Consider the following 15,772-nt stretch of genomic DNA (forward strand, 5'->3'; position numbering starts at 1 on the left):
GATATTTTGTGAAAGCACCAATAGTTAACACTACAATATCGTTGCAATATCGACATTGATGTATTTGGTCAAGAATATCATGCTATTTGATATTTTTCCATATCGCCCAGCCCGCATCGTGGGCTGGGCGATATGGAAAGATTAAAAGATTATATAATATATATAAAGATTATTTTTTGGGCCTTTTTCCCTTTATTAGACAGTGACAGTGGATAGACATGAAAGGGGAAGAGAGATGGGGGATGACACGCAGCAAAGGGCAGCAGGCCGGATTCAAACCCTGCGCCACTGCAAAGGACACCACCTACATGGGGTCACCTACACAACGCTCTAACTGGGTGAGCTAGAGGGCAACCCAACGTGGGCTTTTTTTGAAGGTATCTATATTTTTGGATAAAACAAAACTATGTATTTGGGTAACACTTTATTATAACCATCGCTAATAAATGGTAAATTGATATTATTAAACTTAAAGTGCTCATATTATGCTCATTTCAGGTTTATAATTATATTTAGAGGTTAAATCAGAATAGGTTTACATAGTTTAATTTTCAAAAAACATATTTTTGTTGAACTGCACAGCTGTGCTGCAGCTCCTCTTTTCACCCTCTGTTTTAGCTACAGAGTGGAACATCTCACTTCTGTTCAATCTTTGTTGGGAGACACACAGGCTCAGTAGCTAGGTAAGGACTACTAGCCAGTCAGGAGCAGAGTATGAGGGCGTGCCATGCTAGCAGCTAGGTGAGCATTATAACGTGTTACAAAGTGACCCACGTTTGTCTCTGAAGTAAAGGCTGGACTACAATAGAGCTGTTTGAAGCAGTTTGTGAACAGTGTTTTCTGTTGGAGATAGTAAGTCCCTTTGGGGGGGACTTTGGGCTTTTTCACTCTGTAAACTTATAAAAAAAAAAAGAAAGTATAACACAATAAAGGAAAGGGGAAAAGCCAAAATGCATAATATGAGCAATTTAAGTTAATAGTTATTTTACTGTGAACTAACAATAAAAAGATAACCAATAATGTTTACTAATGATTAGTTATGCTATAATTCATGTTATTTTAACAGTTCATTGTTGCTCACATCATAACAGTTGATATATTTTATGAAGTATTTGTAAATTATGATTAAGAAATTGTTAATATATATATATAAACTGTCAATGAACATGATTTGAATGGCTATCATGAAGTTGCATCTGCTGATTATAATACCTTGTTAATGGTTAATAAAGACTGTAAAGCATCTATAGACAGTATTTAGATCACTGCTATCAGTGTACAAATAATTCAATAATCATCATCTATTTTATAGATCACCAAAAAAAGATTTCATGTGGCCCCATTAATGCCTGCATTGTTTTTTAGCCAATTATGTTCGATACAAATGTTCAGATTTCCCCAAGCACTGTACTCAATTCATGCACTTTTGTAGAGACAGTGTGCATTAGTACGGGCGAGCGGCCACTAGAGGGGGGTACTACAGCACTGTTTATATAGCTCGCTCAACCTTGAACACCCCTTGAAGATAGGTGTTTTTCTATTTTGCTTCAGGGAGCCGTTTGGGAAATGAATTGGCATAACATGTTGGTTTTTAATCTAGCCTGTTTATTTCCCCTCTATTAAAACACACCGTGAAGACACCTCTGAGAGAGCAGGAACTCTGTGCTTTGTGGATCACATCACATATTGAGCAACTGAGGTGCAAGAACAAGCCCTGATATTAATGAGATGTCATTGTAAACACGTGTATTACAAATATGCGTGTGCATTTTGCTCATCATGAAAAGTGAAATTGTTCTTACAGGGGGTCCGGGAAGGCCATCCACTCCAGGCAATCCACTTTCACCTTTCTTTCCCTGAAAGACAACATAAAAAATTAAAAAGACATCCGATGCATAAGGTGAGCAGTTTCCACGGCTGTAGACGCTGGAGACAGGCGTCATGGCTTCCATGTTGGGAGGTTCAGAAATTCAAAGAGAGTTTAAAGGAACACGCCGATTTTTTGGGACTTTAGCGTATTCACCGTAACGTGGGGCATCTACAAATAACAAGGTCACCAACACAGCCGTCTTCTAACCGTATACAGACTGGGAACTATATTCTCAGAAAGGCGAAGCACTGCTACTTCTGCTACTTGGGCGGAGTGATTTGCTAGCAGCACCTGAGAAGCCCCGTGGTGAGGAGCAGAGAGTAGCAGTGCTTCACCTTCTGAGAATATAGTTCCCAGTGTGTATACATTTAGAAGACAGCTGTGTCTCATGTGACCTTGTTATTTGTACACCCTGTGACTATACAAATCACAACATGTAAATTGGAACATGTTGCCGTTATTTTGTCACTTATTGGGAGCAGTAGGCTAGTTGGAACCGGTTACCTCCAGGATCTGTGCTAAGCTAGGCTAGCAGTAGGTGCGTCAGACAGAGTTACAACTAACTAAGTTATCTAACTCTGGGGGATACGTGAATAAGACAAAGTCCCAATAAGTCGGCGTGTTCGTTTAACATTTTCTTTAAACCCTCACACATAGTTTGACTTTCTTAGGCCCATTCCGGTATTTTAAACCCAACATTATTTTACTATGATTTAGGCTTTTTCCACCAGAATTTGGCAATTTCAAAATATTATTCATAGTTTAGTTTTTTTGACACCCATTTTAACATATAAAAAATTATCATGTTGTTAACATGGGTGGAAGTCACGCAACTTGGTATACCTTTTGGTAGATTGCCACCTAAAATTCTACTACTACTTTAAGTGTTACTTTAAGAACTTGGTATGGATCTCTGTTATATCTCTGTAAAGATAATATGTTGCCAAGTAAAATACTTTAGACCTTAAAACACAATCGAAGATTTTTTAAAATGTCACGGAACATTTTATTCTATCGATGAGCAATTGTATTTCATGATGTGCGTCTAACAATGACGGACTATTGTGGCTGACGTGGACTCATTGCATCAGCTTTAATATTTTTGAAGTGAATACTAAAGACAAATATCTCTAATATGACAGGGTGGTTCACAACAGCATAGTCACTTTTTTTTCCACAATATGCTGGAATTCCCTCCAGAAAAGAAAGCTTTATTTTTGGTCCCATTTTACCCAAATCCATTTGATTGCCATTAAAAACCCTTTCCCATAAAAAGTACAGAGTTTTGTAAAAATATTTTAATTATTAATCAAACAGGTAATAAACCATATTTGGTGTCAGTATTGTTTTAGCTGCATTACACTCATAAAAAAAGAAGATATTGCTTGAACGTGCTCTGGTTTATTGGCATTTCTTTGAACCAATCACAATCGTCTCGAGCGGTGCAGTTCACCATAGTCCTCAAAAATCCACCAGAGTTTAAAATTACATCACGAAGAAAGCGGAAGGTGATGGATATCCGGCCAAAAAGAAGGACATTCGGTGGATTTTCCGCCGGCACCGGAGCAATCCCAGAAGTGGAACGTTGTGGATATAGACTAGGCTAAGGCTAACTCCTTATTGGGTATCACTACGCAGCATTCTCCTCGCCAATGTGCGGTCTTTAGCAAACAAAATGGATGATCACCACTCGTAAATGTATTATGGACTGCAACATCATGATCAGTCACGGACCCTCCCCCTGTCACGCACATTGGCAGACTCTGGCAAACTGCTCCTCCTTTTCAACATGAAGTCAAATTTGCAGGTGTCACGTAAGCGAGTAGTTTTAAAAATGACTCGCATGGTCTTAAAAAAAACATTTGGTCGCAGTCTGGAGCCAGTGACTTTTTGAATCCTAGTAACCTCAGACCAATCAAAATGATTGTTTCATTCAAAGTACATGTAGCAACAATGCAATAACATGCTGTGACTGGCTGCTCATGAGCCCAAGGTGTGAAACCTTATTTGTCCCATTTTACCTACAACTCTCAGTTGGCTTGCGAGCTGGAAAAACAAAACTCTAGCCAAGCCAATCACATTGTGTATATTGGATTATTGGATATATTTGGCCACGACTCTGGATGACTTGGAGAGCTTTTCTTTGAGAAAAGAAAAAAAGAACGGCACCGAAGTCATTCTTAAAAAAGGAAGATGTGAATCTATCAACTAGCGTTGCTCTGGTTGGTTTTAGCGCTATCCTATGGCGTGCAGAGGGAATTTGAAAGACAACCGTTTATCCCGCCCCTCGGATTGAGCCCTGCCAATGGGGAGTTCCCAGACCCAACATCTTGATGTGGGTCTGGCTTGTCACGCTATTTTTCTCTTGCATTCCTGTCACATTTCAAAACAACTTTCCAAAAAGGGACCAATATGTAGAGTTTCTTTTCTTTAATAGATGGCGATGCTGCAGCAAGAGCAGTATGCAGGATTTGTACGTTGGATGTGCGAATTTTCTCTTCAAAAACTTTCCAAAAAGTTAAATCCTGGCACTTGCTCTTTAATTATTTTTCTTTGTGTGTTTGTTGGTGCTGTCCACTGCATCCCTTTAAGTTCCCATTCAGCTCAGGCTGCCCTCAGCTGTCTATAAATAAGGATAGAAGTGAATAGACAGGCCTCAGAAGCCGTGACACATACGACTGATGAGAGCCTTGTTGCAGTGTAGGTGTGAGTGGCTCAATCTATACCAACTCAACCCTACAGCCAACTCTATCAGCTGTGGCAGCGGCGGAGACCGGCTTATTATCACAGCTCTCACAATACTTTCTCCCCTGCTCTCTCTCTTTCCCTGTGCATCTTCAGATGAGGTATAACTGGACAAAAACCTGGAGGAAATAGGCCAAGCTCCTCACCATCTGTATTTTTTTATTTTTTATTCATGGGGCTGTAAACTCATAGGGCTGTAAAATGCTCCAGCTGGACCTCCAATGATATTACAAAATAAAGGCAAAGCTGCACAGTGGGAGATTATCTAAATATCGTCAAATCTGAACCCAATATGATCTCTTTATTCATATTATTAAACTATACAGCTTGTATATCCATTTCGCATTTGCTCGGCATATCCATCTGGGAACTTTCCGTTGGAGAACTTTTGGGAAGGGGCGGAAATACTGGTTAGCTGATTGGATGAACCATCTGTCTATCACCTATGTTGGTAATAGACGGGCCAAATCAACCAATCAGATGCACGAAGCGTATGAAAATATAACCACAAGCCCGCCCCTGCTGCTGCAGGCAAAGCATAACTCGTTAGCTCAGCAAGCAAGCAACATGTCGGTAAAGGATATTTGCCGTTTGTGTAACGAGAATTTAGGAATAAAAGGCACCATTTCAGGTTCCCGGACCGCTGTCTGAAAATACTGGTTAGCTGATTGGATAAACCATCTGTCTATCACCACCTAACCCACCGCAAAACCAATGCTGATTGGCCCGGTCGTTTGGCTAACGGCTCCAAATTTTCTCTATCTCAAGATGCCAGACTGATCTGCGAGTGGAAAACTGGAGCTCGCGAGATCAGGACGGTCTCACGAGGCTAAAAGTCGGTACCACGGTGTGTAAAAACAATAATACACAAATTCCTTTATTTAGCCTAAACATTTGAACATTATAAAAAAAAGAAAAATGTAATCCCATGTCCTCCGTTTTTATGTATTTTAGGATAACACGGATGACACGTTATTATTCCTTCTTTTTCAGCGTTCAGCATCAGACTAGAACACTTGTAACGTTAGGCGTAGATACTGCCCCTGGCAGATCTGGAAGGATTGCATCCCCCCCGTACCTATCAACTCGTGGAATGTTCACGTAATTTAATCTATTGATTCGTGTACACAGACACGTTTATCTCGTTTTTTTTCGTGATGGTCAGCACATTTTTTACAACCTGATCTCACAGAATTCCATGAAATGAACATGGTCCCTTAAGTTCAGGAAAAGGTTGTGGGTGGGCTTACGTTTCCATGACATGTGGAACAACAAAGGGACAGTTGGGTTTAGGAAAAGAAGAACGGGACAGTTGGGTTTAGGAAACGTGACACGTGGGACAGTCTCCTGGGTGAAAGTCCGGTGTTTTTACCCATCTACCACTCCAACCAACCTTCCTTTGCGGATTTTTGGGCTTTCGTACTACTCGCTACCGTAGAAACTCTTAATGAATCGTGCTGTGATCAAGAAAGATGCTTCCCATTGAAATACATTAGTTTAAAAAAAAAAAACGTGCCGACCCTCACGAAAAAAAGGAAATAAACGTGTCCGTGTACACAAATCAATAGATTAAATTACGTGAACACAAACTGCCGTGAGACTGGGTTGTACCTATACGGGACTTGTACCCCTGGATGTACTTTTTTGGTTGCCAAGCTGCCAATTCAGCTTCAATCTTAGTAGTAGTAGCCTAGTAGGCATGTAGTTGTATGATTGCTCCCCAAGCCAACCTTAATATGGACAGTTTAAATGTATGGACAAAATTAACAATATCCACTTTTAAATAATATCTATTATCTATTTGGAACGTAACATTGGGAATTGATGAAGGGGTCTGCGAGGGCTGTTTGGGTGACAGGGCTGTTTGGATACATTGCTACGTTTTGGTTTTTAAGCGGAGTTTTGAGCCAAATACGGGGTCTGACGTATTTTCAAATGTCTCCGGTTTAGGGGCTCTGAAACACCAGAGCAGTAGGAATGTGAGGTGTAAACGTAGCAAAAGATTTTCGTTTTTTAAACCAAAACGTAGCAACGGAAATGTAGCCTCAGACTAAAAAGGTTGGAAACCACTGCCGTCAAGTTTTCAGAATTTTGGTAAGGACTTGGTACCGAAGTGACATGTCTGGTGACATCCCTAGGACAAAGTGTATTCTGCTGGTAGAAAAGTCTTTGGTATATGTCCAGAGGGAGGATTGCCTTTCTGCCGCTGCCCAACTGAGCAGCTGCACAATTTGATTCCAACATATTGCTGCCGAAAAGTTAATTGCTCCAAATGGACACGGGGAATGGAGGTAACTATCTTTGTTAATGTTTTGGAAGAACAAATCATATAGAACCACTGCGCCTGTTTTAATTACACTGTGATGGGACCAGCTAGTTCTGGAGTAAGACAGAGGGAAAAGAATATGAGAGACAGGGGACACTTTCTTTATATAATTTTACAAGCACTGATAACGGCCACAGTATCAGCTGTCATTAGCTTGAGGAATAAATATTAGTTTTCTTCATTCAAAATATTCCCATTGGAATTTGATAAGTATGAGAGCACACACAGTTTGAACTTCCAATTACTGCAGATTAGAGTTTTGTTCTACCAGAGCTTCTCTGGAGGCAAAATAATCTTGTTTTAATCACAACTCAGCGGGACTGAATTCTCTTCTGTTCTCTCATGATCACAAAAGTATTGTTTTGTCATTTAAAACATTCCAAAGTTTGGTGTGACAATAAATCTGTTACAGAAAAAACGATTTCTAGTTCTCGTAATTACAAAGAATTTCCCTTGTGATGCAAATCTGTCTCCTTTAAATGACTATACTTTATATACTATACTTGTGCTAATGATGTGAGTTTAGACCACAAAAGCCTTTTGATTAAGATTAGCGAAAGATCCGGTATTCGATTACATGTAAATAAAATAAACACATTGCGTCATGTGCTTCCTCCTCAAACCAAAAATACAAGCCACAGGAGCATTTTCAGACCTCATTCTTAAACGTCAACAGTCCCAGTTTGATTAAAAAACACTTTAAATGCATTTGGGATTTTGTACATCTACATTATTGTATGTCCTTTGGTTGTGGTTTTTATATAAGCCGTTAGAGGTTTCTACCACATAACGTGTATTTTTCTGTATCTTCGATGTAATTAGTTTTTATGTTCTATGAAGCAAACACACTAAACCAAACTAAAGCCAGAAACAACAGAGAGAGAACTACATGTGTTCAGGTATTTAACAACTGTGCACTTTGTTGAGCATCTCCCTGGTACAGTACGGTGTCTGAGTACTGAAGTGACGAAGAAATGTGGAGAAAACATGTTCCATCAAAATGAGATTCTTACCCTCTGGCCAAACTCTCCAGGTTGCCCAGTTTCACCCTGCAGACCGGGAGGACCCTGAGGAATAAAATGTTCAGCTACCGTTTAAACAGCACAACTGGTGTTTTCATGAGCTGCTGAACAGGTGGCTTTTCTACAACAACTAAATACAAAAAGCTATAAACAGAAGGAAAGAGGAAGTCATAAATCATAATCCTTACTTGAGGCCCCGGGGGGCCCTCGGGCCCAGGAGGTCCAGGCGGTCCAGCATCTCCCTAAAACAGGTCAAACACATCAAACGTTACAAATGGTTTACATAAAAGGACTTCTATGACTATTTGAGATTACAATTTACATGGTTTTGTTGAAATCCTTTAAAACTCTAAATCCTTTAGAGCAGAGATATTCAACAGAGGGTCCGTGACCCCTAAGGGGGCCTCAGAGTTAGTGCAGGGGGGCCGCCAAATTATGTTTACTAATGCCGCCAAATTATGTTTTTGGGGGCATTTCAGCCTTTAATGGAAAGAACAGATAGGTATGAAATGTGGAGAGAGAGGGGGATGACATCAAGGAAATCGTCTGAGGTCGGACTCAAAGTCTGGACCTTCTGCGTCGAGGTATAAACCTCTATATATGTGCGCCTGATCTACCAACTGAGCTAACCCGGCCACACTAAATTTTTCATTTTAAATTTTTTTTTGTATATGTCTGAAAATAGCCATTAACATTAATCTATCATTTCAATAGCAAAAAAAAAATGTAATTAACATAACATATGAAAGATGCTTAATATGCCTACTATGTTAGCCATGCACTTCACTTAAAGTGATGGTTCGGCCAAGGAGCCCTAAGCTAAAAGAGAGACAGAGTAGGGACCCTCTGCTACATATACGGTATAAAATTAAGTTGCATTAAACTGGGCCGCATGGTTGAATGGCTTAAGCTTAAAGTGAGGGTTTTGAGTAATTTCACCCTAGGGTCCTTTGCACCATGACCTCGAGCCAAACAACCCCCCAGAAGCTTTTTGGGTCAAACATTGGGAGGGTTAGCGTTATCATCTGAATAGCTTAGCACAGGGGCTAATGGATCCAACTGTGTATTTTGTAAGTTACCCCACTAATAATGCCCTGCTACCGGCAGTAAGACGAGAGCTTAGGGACGTCTACAAATTACAACACCAACAAAAATATTTATTAATTTAATGATTAAATAAGGTAGTGTCTCCAAACGTACCTCAATATTATAATTATAACTTGTCTCCTGCAAGTTGTATTACAGCACTTACTTTTAAAAAATAAGTTAAATTAATAAATATTTTTGTTGTATCTCTTTTCGGTGTTGTAATTTGTAGACGTCCCTAAGCACTTGTCTTACTTCCGGTAGCAGCAGAGAGCAGAAGCCAGTAGGCTTATTTAAAGTGTTATTTAAATAAACTTCTGGTGTACTTATAAACTTTACAATTCATCGTTTTATGAGTACATAACCTATTTGTTGTATTAAATGATTAAAGGAATATACATAAATAAAATGTATATAACAAAAGAAATTGTCGAACTAACTTCGTTCTAAAACCAGAAAACAACAAATGTAGAGGATGACTAATTTTCACTTCTCCCACCTGAAAAGAGGCAAAGATTGTCTGCTGTTACTATTTTTGAGGTACATAACATAGGGAAGGGTACGAATTTGGCATAAACAGCATTACTAATCTTGAAACCTATATTTATTAGAGTTCAGAGAATGAATGGCGATATTTCCCCAGTAAAAGAACAATTGCTTAGTTGATTTGCTAGTCCAGTCAGAGAGACTGGGCAGAAATGACACAAAGATGAAGTTATTTTAAAACCCTAAAAGATTCAGGACTTTTGAGAAAACATTTGCAGTAGGGCTGGCGCCCCAGAAGCCACCCCGTTTGCTCCGCCCCTGGATCACTGCATTTGTCATGATGGGATTAACGCTGCATTAATAAACTGTTACTCTATAATTATTTTATAATTAATACTATGAGGTAGCCTTTAAAATCTTGACTTTCAGGTCAATGAACATGATAAACTATCTCATTATGGAACAATGACTCACCTTTTCACCCTGTAAGCCTTCTTTGTGATGCTGAAATGAAAAGAAAAGATGAATAAATAGTCAAATGATGTTTGTTTTTCAGCTAGTCAAATCATTGACAGATTCATTGTGATTCCTTGGACTAATTATTGTGAAGAAACGAGGCCATGGACAATACAACTGGCCACCTATATCTCACAACAAGAAAAGCCTCTATGGCTTCATTATCAATTAATCTGCTTATAATTGTTTGATAATTGATTTTATCTATAAAATATAAAAAAAAATAGTTTAAAAAAAGGACCATTCCTTTTTCAGCCCAATGGGAAATTGGTTGTTTTATCCGACCAAAAGTCCGAAACCCAAAGCATATATGTGATACATATATAATGGCATCGTATTGTAGAAGATAGAACCAGCTAATGTCCGTCCTTTTTGCTTGAAAATGACTTAAATGATTAATCGTTTGCAAAAGCCTATTGTCAATCAGATAATCAGTTAGTTGACTAATTGTTTAGCTTCTTCTGTGTGGAGAACAGCACAACATATGTGCTTCCAGTTACAGACCAATATCAGCAGGTCAATCTTGTCCATGATTGCCTGCTTAGTTTGAAGTAATAATCGTTAAAATGGATCATAGATGAAATGCACAATTAAATTTTAATCATAGATTGTTTATTTGGGTTTTTCATTGTTGCTTTTTTAAGTGTTCATCCTTCTTACTCCATCACGCCATTACGTTCTTCATGTCGAATGGTGACGATGATGATGGTAATGACATTGTAGAAAAGGCCATTCTAGTTCTATTTATTTATTGGTTGGAGTGTGGAGAGGGCATTAGGGATTGTTTGTAGTTTTATTTGTGATGGTACTTGCTCAGATTTGTATCACTGATTGATGATGGATTTTATAGGTCTTTATTAATTTATCTGGATGTTATTGCACTAGCACTTTATGATGGAATTACTGCCACCTTAATGATGGATTATAGGACCTTCACCACTTTCAATTATGTGATTTATGTCATCCATGTGTTTTTTGTTTTTTTTGTAGTGCTTCACTCAATGTGGATTTCCTTTTGTTGTCTTTTCCTGTGCAGTGTGTCTGATTGTCTTAAGGCCTGAACACACAGAGCCGATAATTGGCCGTCAGACAGTATGGCGAGGTCAGTGACTTGAGTCTGTTCGGTGTGTTCCGTGCCGTCATCCGTCCGAGGGGCTGTCGGCCGTCATTTTGGCCGATTTGACATGTATAATTGGCGGGGCGGGCACTGCCGGCAGTCAGACTCAAATGACCCATACCATCTGATTGGTAGAGTGCTAACCTGGAAATGGGGAGCGGAATGAGTGTGACTAGAGTCTCTCAAAATCTGACGAAAATCTTTTAAACTGGCCTTTGTCGATCTGAAATGAAGACAGATTCAGCAACTGCATGGCCTATTTCTCGCTTAAAATGTTTTCAGAAACACGTTTCGGTGAACTATTTTAGTACAATATGAGATTGTATACTGAACAAGCTGCCATGTGAGGAAACCAGAACCACGTTTCATTTTTTGGGCAACAATACAGATTAGCGCCACCTGCTGTTATGGTGACGTATTACGTCTCGTCTCTTCGGTGTGTTCCGAGGCATTTTTTTCACCAACTCAGGGAGACTGATCAGTCCAACTGCCTTTTCTGCCGACGGTTGGCCGTCTGGTTGGTGTGTAAGCTTTACATGTATGCCTTCGCTGCACCACAAATTGCCCCTGGGGGACAATATCAATAAAGTTGAAGTTGATGTTCTTAATCGCTAAACCAGCCTGTAATTCTTTACCCTTTTGGTCTATTTTTGGTACTCACCACATCCCCAGGTAATCCGGGAAGGCCTCTCTCCCCCTGTGACGTAGTGCACACAACAAAGATGAAAAACCCCGTCATTAGAATCAAGAGACTTTCAGGGTGAAGCCCCTAGGGCAATGCACTGCACGTTAATGACACGGCAACGACCATCATTTAGAAGATGACACGTGTGTACTTATTTGTAGGCCCAAAGGAAAGTGAAACTTGTGGGTAAAAGTACGATGGGAATATATTGTGCTTATGGGTGTGGTATAAGCATGTGCGCACCACTGGAAGACACATCAAAGTCAGTAATTACAGACAGACAAATGAACTCTGCATTTTATTTTCTCAGACAAACGAGTGGGCTGACTTTGATGGTACACAGAGGAGACTGAGGAATGTCTGGAGAGGGCAGACAGTAACTTGGAAAACCGATGATACCTCTTTGAAATGATTTATATCAGCTTAATGACATTATGCTTACGGCAAAATCCTTTCTGAAGTGTTTCTAATGAAGTGAACAGAGTGTTTTGCATGTAGCACAAGACGGGGGGAGGAACGGGAACACATACCTTGATGCCTTGAATTCCGCTTGGCCCAGGTGCACCAACCAGTCCTCTCAAACCCTAATCAATATTAGACAAAAGCTTCATTAATACAAAGGTGCCTCACTCCGTCTGTCACAGATGTCAGTGTCCTGTTTGTAACTGCTGGATCCTAAACAGAGGATCAGGACTTACATCTTTCCCTGGAACACCGGGTTTGCCAGGGAATCCATCCAAACCTGCCATCCCCTGAAATGGAAACAAGTGTAAAGGAAAGCATGTATAAGGTGTTGCTAAAATAAATGTTGAACTCAATAATAGATTTAAGTTAAAAAAAAAAAAAAGAAAAGTGATGCATGTTACAGTTTGTTTGCGACAAATGCAGTATTTGCATTGTTAGCATGTGCAGCGGTAGCTTAGCCTCGTGAGACCGTCCTGATCAGTCTGGCAGCTAAATGCTTATATAAGCATGCTAACATGCTTGTTGCTGCCCGATCCGTACTGGAAGCGTCATCATGGATCCCACGTAACTTCTAGGCAAGTCCCGCCCTACGAAGCAGCTCGATTGGTTGGGGTTAGTCATTGACCTCGAGTGGTTAATGTTAGGATAGCCGATTGGTCAGGAGACAGGACCTGAACAAATAGGGTTACCTTGTGTAAGCATGGACACCGGGCCTATAGTAGTGTGAGAATGATATTGAAGGGCGGGCCTTGCCTCAAAGTTGCGTGGGTTCCATAATAACGCGTACTGGAAACCCAATTTGTGCGCCAATTGTTGTGGTTAGGCATTGACCTCGAATATTTAGGCTCAGGATAGCCCATTGGTCAGTTTCCGATATGGATCGGGTAGTGACAATTTGCTCACAATGACAAAGTTAACATGTTATCTGCAGGTATGTGTTAACTATTAGTAGTCACTATCTTAGTTGATCAGGTGAGCATGCTTACATTTGCTCATTAGCAGCAAAACACAAAGTTCAGCTGAGGCTGATTGGAATATAGTTGGTCTTGCAGTAATCTCTCTAAACAGATATCCCCATACAAATACAGAATCTGGAGGCAACGGGACAAGATTTTGGTATCAGGAGCGTTCTGGTTTTCCATTTTTTAGTCCGTTTGTACATCCATGGACCCGCCACTAGCATGGCTAACAGAGAGCAAATTTTTAAGCAGTGGACAGTGCTGTGTAACCAAAAACACAACCCTGAATATTCAGTCAGCAAACATCGCTCTGACTTTAACCCCAGGTGCCTACTCTAAACCACATATTCCCTTTATCACTTCACTGAGGCAAGTACTTTTCCAGTTTTCATCAACAGGAAATTGCTTACTGACTGGCTGGCAGACAGACAGCTCTAAACCTGACATCAGCATGTTTGAATGGCCCTTCAGCATGCCTAGAACCTGCTGCAAATCTTCATGACATAAGGCAAAGTAATCATTGTAACGATTCCGTGTTTACTGCTTTCTACAAAAAACCCTTGTTGAAGTCGTTTAAATTTAAATTTGAGTTGACATCTCAGCATGATACAAAAGTAATTGTTACAACTGTCTCTTATATCATTCTACTCAATCTGTTACTTGTCGTATCGGTGGAGTCATGATCACAAAAACATCTTGACAAATTGACTTCAGTTGGAAACCATTGTGATGCTGGCAGATGACCTTTCACTGATTTATTAGCTGAATCGGCTGAGTCTGAACTGCAGTCTAACTTCGTTTGGTTGGCAAAAGAAGAAAGGTGTTAGCAGGTAGGAGGAAATATTGGACATCAACAAAGCTTGAAAAGGCCTGAATGAGCTGCGTTGCCAAACTCCCCTGCAGGATCCCAGACAGGAAGTGTGAAGAGTGATTCAAGGAAGCCACATCTGTTTGCACGATTACGCCCCGCAGTTCTCAGTTCCTCTGAGAAGAAAGGCCTCTCTCAGTTAAGTTAACCCTGTTTACAGGATTTGCGGTATGAACCTTGTTCTGCACAGGTTCAATCAAACATACATGGTTCAAATCCCACTGGGAAAACATGGCCAGGAAAAAGTAAATGTGACACTCTCGTTTCCCTCAGCAACTTCTATTCTGTCCAAGTGCTCTTGAGCAATTATGCTGAGCCCCTCTCTGCTACAGTAGATGTGATATGTTTACATTACATAAGTCAAATGTGATTTCTTATATCAAAGAACTGGTGCAGTATTACTTACCATGGTTCCCGGAGATCCTTTTTCACCTTTTATGCCTGATTCCCCCTACAACAACCACAGCAACATCATTAATGTTATAATTTCAAAATCTTATATTACAATTTATCAATATCAGATCTTAAAGGGGAATTCTTTTTTAAACATACACCCTTTTTCCCATGCATTTGTGCCCAAGTGGCTAATGTGAACTTTGAAATTGCTCCAATATTGAGCTACAACGCTGTAACCGGCCAGCCGTGTTCCATACACTAAAAGTGCTTGTTTTTGCCACTGGCTAAAATTGGTTGAGTGACTGACTACATTATAGAGTGATGGTGAAGTCTCGTTCTGAAATCTTGCGAGGTGACTTGGCGAAAGACAGCAGCGTGGGAAAAATGTGTGTTTATAGTATAGAACATGAGTGGAGAGAGAACAGTTCCAGGGATTCTGTTGTTTTGGAGTGGAGACAGCGTAAACTTCGCGCAGCTTTTATAGACATTAGCTGCTGGACAGACCACAACAGGTGTCTTTTAATGGGGTTAAATCAACCAATCCATCCATCCATCCATCTTCGTCCGCTTGTACCCTGGTTCAACCGCTGGTTAAATCAACTAATCTTATTTTAAATACTGGAACAAGTTTGTGTTTTATCCCCAATCCTCTTCTCTGTGTATACCAACAACATCTTGTATATCAGTGAAGGTATGGCACTTTTTAAATATGCTGATGACATTGCTTTGGTTGCACGCATACCAGCAGGTTGTAAACAATCTGTCACACACTTTTACAAAAAACGAAGGAGCTTTGCTGTGGGGGCAGAGACAAGGCATCACCTCTGTTCCATCCAGGGTCAGCCAGTGGAACAAGCGGAGGTATTTCGGTACCTGGGCACAGAAATAGAAACTACCCTTGTCCTTTTCACAACACACAGACACAACATATAAAAAATAGCACAACAACGTCTCCACCTGCTCAGAAAACTCCGAACCTTTCAGATCAGTAAGGACGTGTTAACTTTGGTTTACCGCTCCCTCATTGAATCAGTTCTCGCTTTCAATATCTCATCCTGGTACAACCAACTCACCATCAAACACACAACAAGACTTTCATGCATAGTGAATCACGCTGCAAAAAATAACTGGCTCCCCCCATCACCCCCTATCTGAGCTGTACAGCCACTCAGTGATCAGGAAAGCCAACCTGATCACAGGTCCCCTCCATCACTCCTTCCAGCTATTACAA

At 40.2% G+C, this 15,772-nt stretch overlaps 1 protein-coding gene across 1 annotated transcript in view; it reads right to left on the reverse strand.

Annotated features, from left to right (window-relative positions):
- col22a1 (collagen, type XXII, alpha 1) overlaps positions 1-15,772 on the reverse strand; it is an 84,926-nt gene that overhangs the window by 39,674 nt on the left and 29,480 nt on the right. The window contains 8 exon segments of the mRNA XM_028598273.1: positions 1,803-1,856; positions 7,955-8,008; positions 8,152-8,205; positions 10,010-10,039; positions 11,830-11,865; positions 12,384-12,437; positions 12,552-12,605; positions 14,552-14,596. Of these exon segments, the coding sequence (XP_028454074.1) occupies positions 1,803-1,856; positions 7,955-8,008; positions 8,152-8,205; positions 10,010-10,039; positions 11,830-11,865; positions 12,384-12,437; positions 12,552-12,605; positions 14,552-14,596 (381 nt within the window).

The sequence above is a fragment of the Perca flavescens genome, chromosome 14 (genome assembly GCF_004354835.1).
Source record: "Perca flavescens isolate YP-PL-M2 chromosome 14, PFLA_1.0, whole genome shotgun sequence".
In the NCBI taxonomy this organism is placed as follows: Eukaryota; Metazoa; Chordata; class Actinopteri; order Perciformes; family Percidae; genus Perca; species Perca flavescens.